At 38.9% G+C, this 16,054-nt stretch overlaps 2 protein-coding genes across 2 annotated transcripts in view; both read right to left on the bottom strand.

Moving 5' to 3' along the window:
- The window catches only part of LOC128533806 (NACHT, LRR and PYD domains-containing protein 12-like), a 605,307-nt gene that overhangs the window by 227,757 nt on the left and 361,496 nt on the right, over positions 1 to 16,054 (bottom strand). The window lies entirely within an intron of this gene.
- The window catches only part of LOC128533835 (NACHT, LRR and PYD domains-containing protein 12-like), a 53,668-nt gene that overhangs the window by 29,405 nt on the left and 8,209 nt on the right, over positions 1 to 16,054 (bottom strand). The window contains exons 5-7 of the mRNA XM_053508092.1: positions 9,728 to 9,778; positions 7,721 to 9,496; positions 1,760 to 1,954 (exon numbers count right to left, since the gene is read on the bottom strand). Of these exons, the coding sequence (XP_053364067.1) occupies positions 1,760 to 1,954; positions 7,721 to 9,496; positions 9,728 to 9,778 (2,022 nt within the window). The remainder of the gene's footprint in view (positions 1 to 1,759; positions 1,955 to 7,720; positions 9,497 to 9,727; positions 9,779 to 16,054) is intronic.

Below are 16,054 nucleotides of genomic sequence, written 5' to 3'. Positions count from 1 at the left end.
TGTGTTTGTGTATGTGTGTAAAGCTAAAGTAAGAGGAGACTCTTACTTTCAGCCCCTCCTGTCTCCCCCTTCTCATCTTACACAGTAAACCTTTCTCCACTCTTATTTGATTTTCACACAAACACACACACATTAACGGAAAGACTGTTTTGTCGGAAAAAATTGCAAGCAACATCGCTAATGACACTTGTGTAAGCGTATACTAACAGAATCACTGCTGTAAAGTAAAACAAACAAACAAATGAACCTGCACTATACAAAGTAGTGTTTCTGTGTAGAGCAGACACAAACACACACTAAGGGCAAGAGAGAGAGAGTGTGTGTGTGAACCGGCACGATGTCAAATTATGCATGCACGCACACATAACGGCAGAGGGGGAGAAAATGGATTTTTAACCTCTAACGAGACTTACTCTTGCTTTACACGTGCGCACATACACACGTGTTATAAGAAACAGTACACGCGCACTGTACACATGCACTTTCAATCACAATATAAAAGATGTTTTACACACACACACACACACACACACACACACGTGTTATAGTAAACAGTACATAGTAAATCAGCTTCTCACATACGTACATCTAACCCAAATCATCAGTGTGCAGTGAAAAGAAACAATCTTCCTCCTCAGGACATTGATGATCAACCTAAAACTTCTGCTTCAGTCTCACTATTAGAGAATGTGTCTTACTGAGGAGCAGGTCATGTGACTCTCAGAGAGATGATCTTACCTCAGTGTCTCCAGCTTACAGTCACAGTTTTTTCCTCTAATACCAATTTATGAAACTCATAACAGGCAACAGAGAAGGAACAAAATCAATTAGACACCACAAGATCCATAATGGTATCACCAATGCATTGTTTATGCTAGGTTACAAAAATTGCACACTGATAAACCCATTGGAATCAGATCACAATTTTATTTTAGTTTTTATTTTTTTGTCTAAAATAATTGTTTACAATTTTCACTTATTTTTTTTTCTAAATATATACATATAAAAATGTATACATCTATACATATAATAAAACTGTAAAGTTGGTGTGTATGTACAGTGAAGATATTTGTGAAAAAAAACTTTTTGGGGAGGACGTAAGATGAGTAATAGATCACATCAAGATGGTGCACGCATCATGTAAAAACGACTGAACGAATTTTAATTGGGTTTTCACGGGTGTATTTGGCCAAGCTTGAGGTAGGAGACTTTGTTTCATCGCAATCGCCTCGTAGAAATAGAAGATACTCTACTTTGAAATTTTAATGGGAAAAGCTCTTATTTAAAAAAGTGTACTTTCATTACCACAGATGGTGCTGGGCGTATTCTAAACTTGCTACTAACTGATACAGAGTAAGAAATCATAAAAAAAAAAAAAAAATCGACCTTTAAAAAATCATTAGTTCATCTCAAAAGTCAACAGATGGCGCTGTACATTTTTAACATGCGCTTTAAAATCTTACAACTTCGATCTTTACTTCACAGTAACACGTAAATAAATTTGGTTAATTTCAAAAGTCAACAGATGGCGTTCATATGTATGCATTTGCGTTTAAAAATATGCAGGTCAATTAAAGTATGTCTGTTGATTTGCAATAACTATACAATTCCAAAATCCCACATAAATGAAGTTGCGGGCACCGGAAGTAAACCATAAAGTTCGGGTGAACTATGACTATCCTAGTAGTAGCTACAACAACCCCAAACCCCTACAGGACAACACCCATAGTTACAGTGACTCTCAAAGAGATGACTTTACCTCAGACTTTCCACTTTACTGTGAGGATTCTCCAGTACAGCAGAGAGAGTCTTTACTCCTGAGTCTCCCAGTGTACTGTCAGACAGATCCAGGGTTTTCACAGTCAGATGCAGTTCTCTCAGATTGGAGGTTTCTGAGTTGAGTGCTGAGACCAGAGCTGACCAACTTTTCATTCCAACTTTATCACACCTGATACTGAAGGAAATAAAATAATACATAATAAAATAAAGTTAGAGCAAATAATCAAACAAATCCTCAAATCTTTTACTTTTTCTTATTTTACATAAACTAAAAGTATTAACACCAGTTAGAAAATATGATCAAAGAGAAATTGTAATTTTAACAGTCATTATATCTGGTTTATTTCTATATGTGTAATGCCTCTGAGTTTTAACAGATATACCAAATAGAAACACACACACTCATACACAAACATAGTAACAGTATGTAGCGCAGCCACATAAAGGGCTTTTTATAGGGGAAAAAACGGCATAAGCTCCTAAAGGTGAAGCGGTGTGCCCCTTTAAGCTGTCCTTTAGGGTTTTTTGCTCCATACAATAGGTTGTGGTCCTTTAAGGTACTCTCGCGAGAATGCACGTTCGGGTAGTGAGAGGTCGGTGGTGACGCAGGAGGTCACCTGGTCCGCCTTTAAAGCTCTGCCACAAAGAAGCGAGGAGGAGAACACAGCGCTGTAACACTAAAGGCACTGAGTTACTGATCGGAAGATCAGCGGTTCGATCCCCAGCTCCACCAGGTTGCCACTGTTGGGCCCTTAAGCAAGGCCTTTAACCCTATCTGCTCCAGGGGCGCTGTATCTTGGCTGACCCTGCGCTCTGACCCCAGTTACACTGGGACATGCGAAGAAGGAATTTCACTGTGCTGTAATGTATATGTGACAAATAAAGGCTTAACTAAAGAAAAAGAGATTGTTTGCTGTGTCCAGTGCATTACTTTTCCTCGTTGTGGATTTATCCATGCTGGAACCCTTCAATACCCATCTTAATCCATTTTCATGCTCCCGGACTGAACACTACATACCGGTGAGACCGAGCCATCTCTCCCAGCCACATACATACACAGACAATAACAACCCGGACTTGGACATTGCATCTCATTCATACGCACACACACACTCATTCTTATATTTGTATATATTTTGTAAATATTAATTTTTGGTGCATCTTTGTTTGTATTTTCACTTAATAACCTTTGGGTTTGTTTTGAATTGTTTGACGTGTCTTTACTTGTTCCGCTAGGCCTATGCAACACCGGAAGTTAGATTCGTGATCCCGTATTAGTGTAACTAGGTTTAATATCTAAGCCGAGCATTACAAGTAAATTGCAATTTATCTAACCATATTATTAAAGATCATGAGAAGCTGCAATTATTAAGCTAACTGAAATGCACACACACACACACCCTCGTAATATAAGATTGAGTCACTTTAAAAAATACCTTTAATCTGATCATTTTGTTTCTTACTGCAGCCTCAAGGCATATGAATGTCCGTGAGCCGGTAGTCCTTCCTGTATATCGTAGCACGTGTAACGTAAACACTTTGGCCTTATAGCACACAGTATGACCACAAATCAGTCCCTTCCTATCTGATATCACTTAGCACCCATGGCTTGGAACAAATTGCAGAAGGAATGGAAATTGACTGAATTCATTTCACTAAGTGCCTTTAAATCTAAACTACGAATCCTTGAGACTAAGTCCATAATATGCAATTGTTTCATATAGATTGATTGTCATTTTATTTAAATTTATTTTATTTTATTTGTATTATTTCATTTATTTTTGCATGTGTGTGGTTGTTGTCTGTGTTTGAGTAATTTCTGTAACTGTGAGACATTTGCTGCTGCCTATCTTGGCCAGGTCTCCCTTGAAAAAGAGGTTTTTAATCTCAATGGGATCTTCCTGGTTAAATAAAGGTTAATAAATAATCACTCAAATGAGGGTTCCCTGTTCAGTCTGGTTCCTCTCAAAATTTTTTCTTTTTGTCATCTCAGGGACTTTTTCTTTGCCACGGTCACCCTCGACTCATCAGGGACAAACTGTTAATTATAAGTTATACACATTTGCTCACATTTTTTTACATATTTGTTTTATTTAAACTTTGTTTTGCTATATTTAATAAAAAAAATTTATTACATTTGGTGTATTTGGATCTCTTACTATTTTGCTCCAAATTGCACCAAATTTTACAGGTAGCATCTGTGGACCAAGCCCAAATTTAGTTTTGTCATTTTGTTTTCTGATTCAAAAAATCATTTGTCTGTATATAACTATTTCATGCCTTTCTGTTGTTGTCAAGTAAGGCATATGTTACAGAACTGTTGGCTTTAGGTGCGTTTTAATTTGTCTTATTTTTACTTTATATTTTGTATTAATTATTTTTATATGAATTTTTTGGGCTGTGGAATGAATTATCTGAGTTCCCATTATTTCTTATTCGCTTTGATATATAAGTGCTTTGATATATGAGCAAACTTCTGGAACAACTTATGCTCGCAATCCAAGCCTCTACTGTAGCTTCATGCTGATTTAAGCTACAATCATGAGACTTTAACCAAATTATGCCTTGTCCTTTCTTAGAAATTTTCCTTTTGCGCCCATGTTGTCTGATATTTTGTCATTCTGTCATCCTGGAGAAGCTACATAAAATGCACATGCGCGAGCATGCAGCAGCTTGGTGCAGTTGCTCTCCGGGTTTTTGTGTGTTTTATTTGTTTTTTAATATTTTTCCCGCTTTTATCTATTTATAACAAAAAAATTTTTCTAAGTCAGTACAGTCTGGCATTTCAAATCATGCGTTTTGAAAGTGTTATTTTTATCAGTTATGCAGCAATATTTATGTTTTCGGCGATCAGCGCGCAGCAGCACAGAGCCGGTTCCTTTGTTTACACTAGGGAACAGCTGATCGCATTAAAGCCGGCCGGCATTGGAGACCCAGTTGTGTTTCGGGCTCTAAACATCCCTGATGAGATACGGAGGAGGACACCGAAAGGACGCAGAGGTGGAAGAAACCGGCGCAGAGGATGCAAAAATGAGGAGAGACGAAAGGAGCAGAAGGAGAGAATGAGAAAGGACAAACCCCATCTCCCGTCTCTTATCATGAGTAATGTGAGATCTCTGGATAACCAGATGGACGAGCTGAACGCCTTAGTAAGGACAGTAAACATCTTCTGCAAGAGCAGTCTAATGTGTTTTACAGAGACTTGGTTACGATGTGCCTGACACAAGTATTACACTGGACAGCTTCAGCGCGATGCGGAGCGACAGGACGAAGAGTGAGAGCAGTAAGAGGAAAGGAGGGGGGCTGGCTGTTTACATCAACAACGATGGTGACAAGATGGTGCCTGTGTCAGCGTGCCGTCTATTGCTCTCCTGCCTAATACTATGGTTGAATGCGTTAAATTTGAACTGTGGCGCCCTTATAGTTTACGATCGTCAGTCCCTTTTGGATATTTGATCAACATTTTTAAATCTTTATAAGTCGGACATGGAGTGTGTTCTTAAACAGTATAGGCATTTTAAAACGGACATTCTGGACTGTATTCGTCGCTGGCCTTTAAACATTACACGGAGGAAGCGCAAGAGGAAACGTGGGTGTCGGGGAGGGTTTGCGATCAAGTTAAAAGCCCGTCTGCATGCGGGTTATATTCCAAGCCCGTTTCATGAGCCGACCAGAACCTCCTCTTAATCCCACACTCCAGACTTAAGCGTAGAGGTGACCGTGCTTTTTGGGTTATAGGGCCTCGTCTCTGGAATGACTTGCCATTTGTTATCCGAACGGCTCCTAGTTTGACTATTTTTAAATCCCTTTTAAAAACCCATCTGTTTTCTCTGGCCTACTAGGCTCTACTGTGCCTATTAAATTTGTGTGTGTATTGTGTATTTTTACCCTTTTTATGATGTTATGATGTGGATGTACAGCACTTTGGTCAGTCTCGCGGCTGTTATAAATGTTCTTTATGAATAAACTAAACCTAAACGTGTGGTGTAACCCCGGTCATGTGACTGTTGGCTGTCGGACTTCGCCAATATTATTTACCCAGGGAATTCTCTCATGTTATAATGACTGCCGTGGACATTTCTTCGTCCGCGAACGCCGCCGCAGAGTGTGACGTCATCCACTTGGTCACCGCCAAACTCCAGACCAGGCACCCAGATGCCTTTCTCATAATCTACGGTGATTTCAACCACGCATCCCTGATGCAGACTCTCCCCACTTTCACTCAGTTTGTGGATTGCCACACCAGAGGGAATAGGACACTGGACTTGCTGTTTGCTAATGTTAAAAGTGCTTACAGTGCTGCAGCTCTTCACCCTCTGGGGAAGTCAGATCACAACCTAGTTCATCTCCAGCCAATATACAAACCCCTGGTCCAAAGGCAGCCTGCTACAGTGAATAATGTGAGAAGGTGGTCAGAAGGAGCCACTAATACCCTGAAGGATTGTTTTGAGGCTACAGACTGGGATGTTCACTGTGAACCGCATAAAGAGGACATTGATGGTATGACAGACTGCATTACAGAGTACATAAACTTCTGTGTGGACACCTGTGTACCTATGAGAAAGATTTGCTGTTTCCCCAACAATAAACCCTGGGTCACCAAGGACATTAAAGCTTCCTTTGAGAAAAAATTGACTTTTAGGTCTGGTGATAAGGAAGCGGCGAAAAAGGCTCAAAGAATGTTGACTTTCAAAATCAGGGAGGGGAAAGAGTCTTACCGCAAAAAACTGGAACAAAGGCTGAAGAACAACAACATGAGAGAGGTGTGGAGAGGCATTGGGAGCATTACTGGCTACAAGACGAGTGGCCAAGCTATTGAGGGCAATGTGGAACGTGCTAACGATGTCAACACCTTCTTTAACAGATTTGATGTCCCTCTGTCTCACACCACCTCCAACTTCAGCAGTAACACAGGCTCCTCTCCTTCTGCTCCCCCATCCACCCCCACACAGAAAACAACCACTACTTCTTCTTTTATATTATATATAATTTTTCCCCCAGTAAATTAATCAATGCAACTGTATGACCAAGACAAAACAATCTCCCTCTGGGATTGATAAAGTTCTTTGAATCTTGAATCCAAGTCTTCTCACATCTCCTCCTACAAACTTTGTCCAAATTGTGCAAATTTCCAAATAAGAAGCATCTATAGACCAAGCCCAAGTAAAACTATTACTTTGTGTTTCACTCAAATGAGTTTCAACCTCCACAAGAAGTTTGTATTTCATTTTTAAGTATTGCATTTGTAAGTGCAAATAGAAAGAGCGCCACATGGAGTTGCCATTGCAACTTTGTAATTGCCAAACCAAACCAATGCACCAAATATTCAACATAAATCACATAACTTTTTAATTATTTCAACATAGTGAGTCATAACTGTAATGTTTCTCTCCTTAAATGAAATCAGCTGGCTCCCACATATCTATATCCTATTAGCACTGGATTAGTATTATCTGGCAACCTTGTGTGATTTAGAAATTGCCCCCACCCCATCTGCTTTGCTGAAAATACTTTCAAAGCGCTCCAATGCAGCCTCCATTATTCGCGGAAAATGTATAAAAATGTGCACGCGAAACAAAAACCTTTAAAAAAAAAAAGATATATGACCTTGCCAAATCCTGGCCAAAGCACAGACATGCTCATTCGTAGGGACTGACATCACAAGTGTTCGGCAAAATACGGAAGGTCATTTGCAGGGGAATTTATACTTTACAAATTACAGACATACAAGATTAAGATCACAGGCAACTTCATTTGTTTATTTGTTTAAAAAAATATATTTTTTTCTTATTTTATGTATATTTTATTTTTAATGTATTTGCAGTAACTCCACCCTGAATCATGTTGAGGTCAAAACATCCCACAGCAAAAATTAGTGGAAATGTTTTCAGTTTCTCTCTAACACTGTAACAGTAGAACAGTTATATTCAGCTTTACTTACGTTGCTTTCCTGGATGCCGCAATCACAGCCATCAGCTTCGGAAGAACATCGTCTGTTAACTTATCTGGACTGATATACTTATTCAGGTCAAATTCCTCCAGCTCCTGTGCTGATGTCAGTAACACAAACACCAGAGCAGACAACTGTGATGAAGAGAGTTTCTTTTGTTTTCCAGATTTCAGGTAGTGTTGGATTTCCTCCTCTAGAGAATTATCACCCAGTTCATTCAGACAGTGGACCAGATTGATGGATTTCTCTGTAGAACGCTCCCAACTGATCTTCTGCTTAATGTACTGAACTGTTTCCTGTTTCCTCTGGGAGCTACTTCCTGTCTGTGTTACTAAGACCTGTAAGAGTTTCTGATTGGACTCCAGTGAGAGACCCAGAAGAAAGCGAAGGAAAACATCCATATGTCCAGTCTGACTTTTTAAAGCTTCATCTACAGCACACTTGTGGAAATCTAAAACTGTAATTTGTAATTTTGAAGCTTGACTCTTTTTAAGGACATTTTTATTGTCTATCCTGAACATCAGGTGCACATACAGAGCTGCGAGGTGTTCCTGAATGCTCAGATGAACAAAGCAGTACACTTTACTCTGGTGAAACCCAAACTCCTCTCTGAAGATCTGCGTACACACACCTGAGTACACTGCTGCTTCTCTCACATCAATGCCACACTCTCTCAGGTCTTTATCATAGAAGATCAGGTTCCCTTTCTCCAGTTGCTCAAAAGCCAGTTGTCCCAGTTTAAGAAGCATTTCTTTATCACTCTCCTGCTTCTTTAAATACTTTTCTCTTATGATGTTTATCTGAATGATGAGGAAGTGTGTGTACATTTGAGTCAGAGTCTTGGGGATCTCTCCACTCTCTGCTTCACCCAACATTCTCTCTAGAACAGCGGCTGAAATCCAGCAGAAGACTGGGATGTGACACATGATGTTGAGGCTTCTTAATGACTTCAGGTGTGTGATGATGTTATTGGCCAGGCTTTGATTACTGATCCTCTTCCTGAAGTACTCCTCCTTCTGTGGGTCATTGAACCCTCGTATCTCTGTGACTCGATGGACACACTCAGAGGGGATTTGATCAGCTGCTGCAGGTCGGGAGGTGATCCAGATGAGAGCAGAGGGAAGCAGATTCCCTTTGATCAGGTTTATCAGCAGCACAGGCACTGATGCTGATTCAGTTACATCACACACTCTCACTGTGTTCTGGAAATCTAGAGGAATACGACACTCGTCCAATCCATCAAAAATGAACAGAACCTTTTCCCAATTGAACATTTCGGTTTCTTTTATTTCCTTAAAAAAGACATGAAGGAGCTCCATCAGACTCAGTTTTTGGTCCTCCATCAAATTCAGCTCTCTGAAAGGAAGTGGAAATATGAGGTGGATGTCCTGATTTGCTTCCCCTTCAGCCCAGTCCACAATGAACTTCTGCACAGAGACTGTTTTTCCGATGCCAGCGACTCCCTTTGTCAGTACAGTTTTGATGGGTTCGTCTTGTTCAGATAAGGGCTTAAAGATGTCATTGCATTTGATTGATGTTTCCTCTGTTGTTGTTCTCCTGTATGCTGCTTCAATCTGTCTCACCTCATGTTCTTTATTGACGTCTCCGCTGTCTCCCTCTGTGATGTAGAGCTCTGTGTAGATCTCATTCAGGAGTGTTTGGGTTCCCAGGTTTATTATCACTCCATTCAAGAACTGAAACTGCTTCATCAGATTTAATTTAAATTTTTTCTGAAATTCATTTACAGCAGCAGATTCTGGGTCGTGCCTGTAAGATGGTGAAGTAGAATGTGGTGAGACATGAGGTCCAATAATTAATCTTTAATATCTTATGTTTCTGACCATTTTTAATGACAGCTTTTTATAATGTTCTCACTATGTGTTTATTTTATTTACTGTATGTTTTCTATAATCTAATCACTCTGTAGTTAATAACAGCAGAGATGTTTATAACAGAAGTGTGTCAGTGTCACAGTCATTTTGTTGGATTTGATCTTACCCTGTATCTCTGATGTTCTTTCCTGTTCTGTCTCCTGTCTTCTGTAGATCACTGTGAACAAAAAAATCCATTTGATGATTTTCACCATAGTTTAAATATTAGCCTTAAAGACAAAGTTTGGGTGTTTTCAAGTCAGTATTTAATCAAAATTGAGGTGCAATTAATAATGATAGTTCATAAGTACATTTCAATAGGTCTTTATAAATTCTCTATTATAATTTTTCCTGCTCTGCACATTGTCTGTGAAGTCTGTCACCCAGAGAGCGAGTTTAATGTAAGTAACCAGGGCTAAATTTTACAATCCTCTGTGTAAAAATGCATTTCAAAGTTCAGCTGAGAATCATATGAAACTTCTCCAGTCCCTCTTATCAAGTAAGATTTTCGTGCTGCCTGGACAATTTATTTTTTTCGTTTTAAGAGACAATAACACACTAGTCAAATTATCTGTCCAAGCAGCAAGAAAATATTACTTGATAAGTGAGACTGCAGAAGCTTCAAAAGATAAGATTCTAGACCTTTTTCTGACTGGGAGTTATTGTAAATCTAATAGAGAGCATGAGATAAACAAATGAACAAAGAAGTAGGTTACAAAGTTATCAATTTATTACCACAGTGTCACAAAATGACCTGTCCCTGTTGGTTTGTACAGCACTTACACACACACGTCACTCCTCCTCTGTAATCCCCATGCTCAGTACATTTGCATTACTAGTTTTACATCCACTCTATTTTTATTCCCCAACAGGAATCCACGTTGTGCATAACAACACACACATGTTGAAGATGTCTGTAATTTTCTTTTGGTTTTGTGCTGTAAATACTTACTGGTGTTCAGTGTTTGTTAGCGTCTGAATAGTCTGTCTTTCGCGTTGCTGCTACCCGAGCACCACCTAGCGGCCTGGCGATATAGTGCCAGAATTGTGACGTGCTGGCGCAAAGCAACCGGAAGCCGACTTGTCCATTGTTTGTCTTTAAGGGGAATTGCAAATTTTTGCGTTTAGGTTGTAATGTTTATTTCTGTTATTTTTGTATACATTACAGGCCAAAAGTTTGGACACACCTTTTCATCTATCTGTCAATGTGCTTTCTTTATTTTCATGACCATTTACATTGGTAGATTCTCAGTGAAGGCATCAAAACTATGAATGAACACATGTGGAGTTATGTACTTAACAAAAAAAGGTCTCCACAGTCACCGGACCTGAACCCAATCGAAATGCTTTGGGGTGAGCTGGACCGCAGAGTGAAGGCAAAGGAGCCAACGAGTGCTAAACACCTCTGGGAACTCCTTCAAGACTGTTTTAAACCATTTCAGGTGACTATCTCTTGAAGCCAAGAGAGAATGCCAAGAGTGTGCAAAGCAGTAATCAGAGCAAAGGGTGGCTATTTGGAAGAAACTAGAATATAAAACATGTTTTCAGTTATTTCACCTTTTTTTGTTAAGTACATAACTCCACATGTGTTCATTCATAGTTTTGCTGCCTTCAGTGAGAATTTACCAATGTAAATGGTCATAAAAATAAAGAAAACACATTAAATGAGTGAAGGTGTGTCCAAACTTTTGGCCTGCACTGTACTGTACATGTGCACACATTCACTCATTCATACATTGATGCGTATATACACATACGTTCATACATACGGATGCGTGTATACAGTGCATCCGGAAAGTATTTACAGCGCATCACTTTTCTCACATTTTGTTATGTCACAGCCTTATTCTAAAATGGATTAAAAAAAAAATTTTCTCTCAGAACTCCACACACAACACCCCATAATGACAACATGAAAAAAGTTTACTTGAGATTTTTGCAAATTTATTAAAAATAAACAAATTGAGAAAGCACATGTACATAAGTATTCACAGCATTTGCCATGAAGCTCAAAATTGAGTTTAGGCGCATCCTGTTTCCCCTTATCATCCTTGAGATGTTTGTGCAGCTTAATTGGATTGTGGTAAATTCAGTAAATTGGACATGATTTGGAAAGGCACACACCTGTCTATATAAGGTCCCACAGTTGACAGTTCATTTCAGAGCACAAACCAAGCATGAAGTCAAAGGAATTGTCTGTAGACCTCCGAGACAGGATTGCCTTGAGGCACAAATCTGGGGAAGGTTACAGAAAAATTTCTGTTGCTTTAAAGGTCCCAATGAGCACAGTGGCCTCCATCGAAGAAGTTCAAAACCACCAGGACTCTTCCTACAGCTGGCCGGCCATCCAAACTGAGCGATCGGGGTAGAAGGGCCTTAGTCAGGGAGGTGACCAAGAACCTGATGGTCACTCTGTCAGAGCGCCAGAGGGATCTGTGGAGAGAGGAGAACCTTCCAGACGGACAACCATCTCTGCAGCAATCCACCCATCAGGCCTATATGGTAGATTGAACAGAGAGTCTCATCAAACCTGAGAATTTAGTTTCTCATGATCTGAGAGTCCTTCAGATGCTTTTTGGCAAACTCCAGATGGGCTGCCATGTGCCTTTTACTACGGAGTGGTTTCCGTCTGGCCACTCTACCATATAGGCCTGATTGGTGGATTGCTCTGAAATGAACTGTCAACTGTGGGACCTTATATAGACAGGTGTGTGCCTTTCCAAATAATGTCCAATCAACTGAATTTACCACAAGTGGACTCCAGTTAAGCTGCAGAAACATCTCAAGGATGATCAGGGGAAACAGGATGCGCCTGAGCTCAATTTTGAGCTTCATGGCAAAAACTACTTATGTACATGTGCTTTCTCAATTTTTTAATTTTTAATAAATTTGCAAAAATCTCAAGTAAACTTTTTTCATGTTGTCATTATGGGGTGTTGTGTGTACAATTCTGAGGAAAAAAAATAATTTCATCCATTTTAGAATAAGGCTGTGACATAAAATTTTTAAAAATAAAAAACAGTAAAAATTATTCTGGATTGCAATAATTTAGAAGGAAGGTGTGTTTTTTTTGGAACACCCACTTTCATGCCCACTTTGGACCTCTTATCCTTGCTGGAGTCTTCAGATCTGAGGGGGAATCCACAGAATCCCAGTAGGATACAGAAACCGGCAGAAAACATTTTAATGCAACAATGTCGCTGGAAAACATCCATATAATTTTCAGGATTATCCACTTTGATAAACGAGGTGACAGACCAGTTTGACAGCAGACAGTGTGGGACAAGTGGGAGCACCGCTTCACCCTATTATACACAATAAAACTCATGTGTTATATAGGCTGGTAGAGAAAGGCAATGTATTCAGTTGGGCTGATGTGTTGGCTAGACTGACATGGTTCAGCTTGTGTTGTGTAAAATGATGTGAGAGGGTTAAACTTCTAATTAAGTTCACATAAATCAAAATCAATAGTTGCTTAATGTGTTTATGTTGTGATGAATTAAAAACTACAAAATGCAGCAGGTCCACCAGACCCGGAACACTGGCTGAGTAACAAAAATATGAACACCACACAAAGGGTTACGTCTAAAACTCTAACGTCCTCTGCCTTGTAAATGTTGTATTCTTCTCGAAGGTGGGGGGGTTACAACACACACACACACACCATTTTTAAGAATGAAAAATAAAGACAAGTTCACAAGCAAGTCTTAGTTTTTCTCTAATTTTGTCTTTAATGAACCGAGTGAAAAAGCCATCTAGTCTGTTGTGTAGTTCTTAGAGTAACTGGTTTGTACAGTAATCAGGATTCGAGTCAATGCGTTGCTACTAATACAATCAATATTTATTAGTCTACATGCATTTCATAGGATTCCGTTTTCTTACACCATGTTTTTACAACACATATTCAGTCATTTCTTTAACTTCAGTTCTTAATTTTGTAACATACTTACAGCGTTAATCATTAAATAAAACGCATAAAATTCTTGTTCTTTTGACTTAGCTAAATAAAACTCCTCTCACTGTAACATCCCTTTAAATATTTAAGTAAATCACATGCATTATTTGCTTAATTGGCTTATACAGATTAGAGTATATTTATACAGTTTAGAGTATAACGCCTGGTGAAAAAGAATGGTGAATAAAAAATAATCTTATAATCATACGTGTTATAATCTTAATGGTGGAGCAGCATTTTCTATATATAATACTGTTAGTCACGATCCTAGATCATACGTTTTAAACAAAAGGACTGGCAACACTGATTCCCATCTCTATTTACTTAAAAACTGTCTGTAACATGTCACACATTAATTTATGTGTAAATGGGCGTTTTTACAGTTAAAAAGCCCTTCCAGGTAATAGGTGAAGACGGGACTCACGGTAAGTTCACGCCATTCAGATGGGAACTGAGTGGTGTTCAGCTGGGCGAGGCTGTTCTAAGTGGCTTCTACTGTACATCAGTTCATTAGTAACTGCTGTAGAAGCAAAGCAGCATGGAGTGATTCGTGATTTGTGCGAGATGGGTATTGACATATTTAAAATTTTGGCCGATATTCTAAGGAAAGTAAAAGTTTCTTAAAGAGAATCATTACTGGTGATGAGACGTGGATTTATCACTACGAGCCTCAGAGGATACAGAGTATGGAACAGAAATATCCTCAACTGCTGACCAAGAAAAGTTCAAAACTCAACCATCAGCTGGAAAATTTATACTTACAGTTTTCTAGGATTTTCAAGGGCCAGTATTGAAATGTTATCAGGAAAAAGGTTCAACAATCAACAGTGCTCGTTACAGTGAGACACTTATTAAAGAGCTGAAGCCTAAACTTCAGATTAAACACAGAGTACGGCTATCTAAGGGCCTTGTGATCCCGCATAACAATGCATGTCCACACACTTCTGTCCACGCTCTGCAAAAACTTAGTTTTGAGGTGTTAAAACATTTACCCTATAGCCCTGATCTTGCTTTATCAGATTTTCACCTGTTTGTTGTCCTGCAAAGACAAAAATTAACTAAAGGACTGAAGACAGCGGTGCATTCCATCTGTGACTGGTTTTATAGAAATCCTCGAATGTGAATGTTGGTTCATGTACCTATTTATTGTCATATTTGAATAAAGGGATTTTATCTATAGATAATTGATTTAATTAGTTATGGGTCTTAAAACATATAGCGGAATTTCCTGGTTGAATACTGATGTAACTCTAGAAGATTCTTTTGACTTGGGGATAGAAGGCAATGTATTTTCTTACAGAACATACAGCAAGCAAAAACGTTTTTGGACAATTAAGCCACACTTAGGTACATATTTTTTCTACCTAACAAAACAGCCTGTTTAATCGAGTGGCATTTGTTTTAAAAGTAACACTAACAAATTAAAAAAAAAACAAAAAAAAAAAACAGTCTAATTAAGACTAAAAAAATAGAACACTTAATAGTGGCTTCATTAAATATAACAGATATGGTGTTTTAGTATTTAGTTTGCCGTCCTGTTTATCTAGATGAATTTCCCTTTAACTGTGACTTTAGCAGTGACATTAACAGTGAGGAGACGTTACCTGTGTAGAGGTGAGAAGACTCCAGCTTTAAAAGTAATAGGCTGATGCATAGACGCATCACTCTTCATGGAGATACAGCTGGGTGCTGCTGATCCTGATCTCTCTCCCTGGAGTTTACTGCACAACATTACAGACAGTACTTTAGTTATTTATATACACTGTTTACTGTTTTAAATACCTTCTTAATGTAATAAGGACATAACTGTTAATGTAGTGAATAAATTATAACAATTCTGTGCTAAGTGGTGACTGTTATCTTTCCTTTTATGTTAAAAACTTTAGTAAAAATTATTCCTTTTATATGTTGTCAATAAATACACAATATGGAAATTGTAACATGGAAGACAACCAGAACCAGGAGGTCAAAACCTGTTTTTCAGCACGACAATGCCTCTGTGCACAAAGTAAACTTCATGAAAACACCAAGGTTAAAGTGAAAGAACTTCAGTGTCCTGCACAGAGTCCTGACCTCAAGTCCACTGAACACCTTTGTGATGAACTAAAACACATTTACATTTAGGCATTTGGCAGACGCTCTTATCCAGAGCGACTTACAAAAAGTGCTTTAAAGTTTACATCATTTGATACATACTTACACTGGGTTAACTAGGTTAATAACTAAGTGCCATTAGTCCAACACAACTGGGAAGAGGTTTTTTTTTTTTTGGGGGAGGGGGGGGGGGGGTTGGGTTAGTCCAAGTACTGGAGAAACAGATGCGTCTTGAGTTGTCGTTTAAAGATAGTCAAAGTCTCTGATGTATGAACATCTAGAGGAAGTTCATTCCACCACCTAGGTGCCAGAACAGAAAAGAGCCTGGATGAATGCCGCCCTCGATCCCTGAGAGATGGTGGGATGAGGCGAGCAGTGCTGGAGGATCGGAGGGAACGTGGTGCA

This window comes from Clarias gariepinus, chromosome 12 (assembly GCF_024256425.1).
Source record: "Clarias gariepinus isolate MV-2021 ecotype Netherlands chromosome 12, CGAR_prim_01v2, whole genome shotgun sequence".
Classification (NCBI taxonomy): domain Eukaryota; kingdom Metazoa; phylum Chordata; class Actinopteri; order Siluriformes; family Clariidae; genus Clarias; species Clarias gariepinus.
This window is presented reverse-complemented; position numbering and strand designations above follow the sequence as displayed.